Source organism: Pyrgilauda ruficollis, unplaced genomic scaffold (genome assembly GCF_017590135.1).
Source record: "Pyrgilauda ruficollis isolate IOZ18807 unplaced genomic scaffold, ASM1759013v1 scaffold2671, whole genome shotgun sequence".
In the NCBI taxonomy this organism is placed as follows: Eukaryota; Metazoa; Chordata; class Aves; order Passeriformes; family Passeridae; genus Pyrgilauda; species Pyrgilauda ruficollis.
In genome coordinates, this window is record NW_024524013.1 from 1 (window position 1) to 2,453 (window position 2,453).

At 49.4% G+C, this 2,453-nt stretch overlaps 1 protein-coding gene across 1 annotated transcript; it reads right to left on the bottom strand.

Moving 5' to 3' along the window:
• Positions 1-845: 845 nt before the first annotated feature.
• Positions 846-1,306, bottom strand: LOC121355731 (arginine-glutamic acid dipeptide repeats protein-like; the record flags this gene model as incomplete). The annotated part of the gene is made up of 1 exon (XM_041471400.1): positions 846-1,306. A coding segment is annotated over exon 1 (319 nt), but the record flags the coding sequence as incomplete, so codon positions are not given.
• Between the last annotated feature and the right edge of the window lie 1,147 nt (positions 1,307-2,453).

Here is a 2,453-nt window from a genome sequence, read left to right on the forward strand (position 1 = left end):
TGCTCTGCCCCAGCAGGATATGAACCTGCCAGGGCCCTTCAGCAGTGCTGCCAAAACAACCCCAGCCTGTGGGGAACAAACTCCAGGCAGCACTTTCAAAGCGCTGTGCAGACAGACAGGGAAGCTTGGACTCACAAATGGGAGCTGGGTGATCTCATTTCAAGGGCAGTTTGAGGAAAACATTCCCTGGCAGCAGGCACAGGTTAGACCTTGACACCTTACATGAGAGCCTAAGAACTTCCTGTGAACTTGGCAGTAATTAAGAGGCACATCCAAGACATGCAGAGCACACTGCAGGCTGCTGGTGCTGTCCCCACACATCCCCAATTCCAGCACTGCTCTGCCCAACAGCTGGGCACAGGCACAGCCAGGAATGAGGGGTGAAACCAGGGCAAGAGCAGCTCTGAGATGCTCACTCATCTGGGTTCTATTTCCCAGAGCAATCAGAGATTCCCAGAAAAGCTTGCCAGAAAGGTTGAGGATGCGTCCACACCCCCAGCTCAGAGCAGGTCTCGCTCCAAAGTGGGAGTGAAACATTTAATGCATTATCCAATTTAGTTCCCAAACTCCCAGGGACAGAGATTCCATGTGATACACAGATAATTAATGCAGCAGGAAGCAGAAAGGGTGGCTCTTTTCCAGAGGGGAGCCAAGCTCCTTCCCACAAATCACACACCACGAGACACAGCCAGGAGCTCTCCATGCACACCCACGTCTGTGCGAAGGGGAAGGCAGCAGCCTGCCCAGGACAGGGGTAACCCCGGTTCCCAGGAGCACACCGGCCAGCCCTGGAGCACCAGAGCCAACACCAAATGAGATTTCTACCATTTTACCACGTTCCTCACCTCCGGGCCTGTACACCACGTCGTCCTCGGTGATGAAGGACGTGATCTCGCCGTTGTCGGTCCTCTCGTAGCGCGACTTCTTCTTGGGGGGTTTCTTCTTGCTCTTCTTGGTGGACTCCTCGGTGGTGGCACTGTTGTTGTCATTGTCCTCGTCCTCGCTGTGCTCGCTCTCGGCGTAGTTCTTGGCACCTCCCTCCAAGGTGCAGCTGCGCCGCGGCCGCGAGTTCTCGCTCTCCCGCGCCTTGTCCCGCTTGTCCCGCTCCTTGTCCCGGTCCCTGTCCTTCTCTTTGTCTTTGTCTTTCTCCTTGTCTGCTGTCATGATTCGCCACGTGCCTTCTTCTGTCCTCTCACGGCTGGGCCTCCGTGAAAGGTAGACAGTGAGCCTGGGCTTCAGTCTTCTGAATTTCTCACTCAAAGCCAGGAAAAATTCAACCACTCCAGCAACCCCAGCGTTTTAAAAAGGTTCTTGAGGAGGTGAGGGGAGAGAAAGAGGGAAAAAGCCCATGTTAGTATTCCAAATTCCTTCAATTCCGTAAGATAAAAATTAAAACCAAGCAAAACCCCACAAAGCAATTCAGTGTGGAAGGCACAAGCAGTAAAACACAAAGCAGCCTTTTGAAGACTTCACCGAAATGGTAACTTCAGTGTCTGGAAATGTTTGAAGCTACCTCCATCCTCAAAAAAGATCCCTCAATTCCTTTAAAAAATCCTTCAGCTGGCTGCAGACACGCAGTAACTTCTGGGATGGGGAGAAGTGATACTGAGAACAGGTACCACTTTGTACCTGGAGCTGGCAGGGAGCGTGCCAGTGCCAAAAACAAAAGCCATAAAGCATAACCAAAAACAAAAGTGCCAAAAACAAAAGCCATAAAGCATTTCTAAAAGGACAAGTGCAAAGAGGAAGAGTCTCCAGCTCTCCTCTGGAAGCAAATGAGGGAGTTCAGCAAAAGGCAGTATTGTTTTACATCTCACCACCACTCACAAGCAGTGCCCTACAAAGCTGGTACAGGGTAAGGGATGCCATCTGCCACTTCCAGGGCAATCTGTTAGCAAGTCCTGCCCCTACCCTGCTTTGCCAAAAATAGAGCTAACCTGTAATCCACAGATTACAGGAATTAATTAATTGAAACCGAACCAATCCACAGTAGTTACAACTGCCCTAACAAAATCTGCTTTTCCATGAATAAAACCAGGACCTTTCGTGAAAGGAGGATATTTCAAAAAGGAGGCATTCAACTCACAAAGCTAAATTATCTTTTTTTTTTTTTTCCTCCTAATTCACCAATAATGCTGAATCTCCCACATTAGGTTCCTAAATTTCCAGGAAGCTACTACGTGGTGCAACTCAGAATTAGCCCACGGTGTAGGATGTCTGAAAGGCAGGGACCTGAGAACATTGATTGCTCATGCATTAAGCTTTTGAAACCACATCAGAGAAGGAAAAAGGCTGGTTTGATTTTTGAGAAGTCAGCTGAGGAGTCCCTGATCCTGGGCACTGGAAATTCCTTCAGTCCTACACAGATCTCAGCCCTCAATGCTCCTGCCCCTGCTGGAGAGACAAACAGAAAAGACAAATAGAAAAGAGACAAACAGAAAAGAGAGACAAAC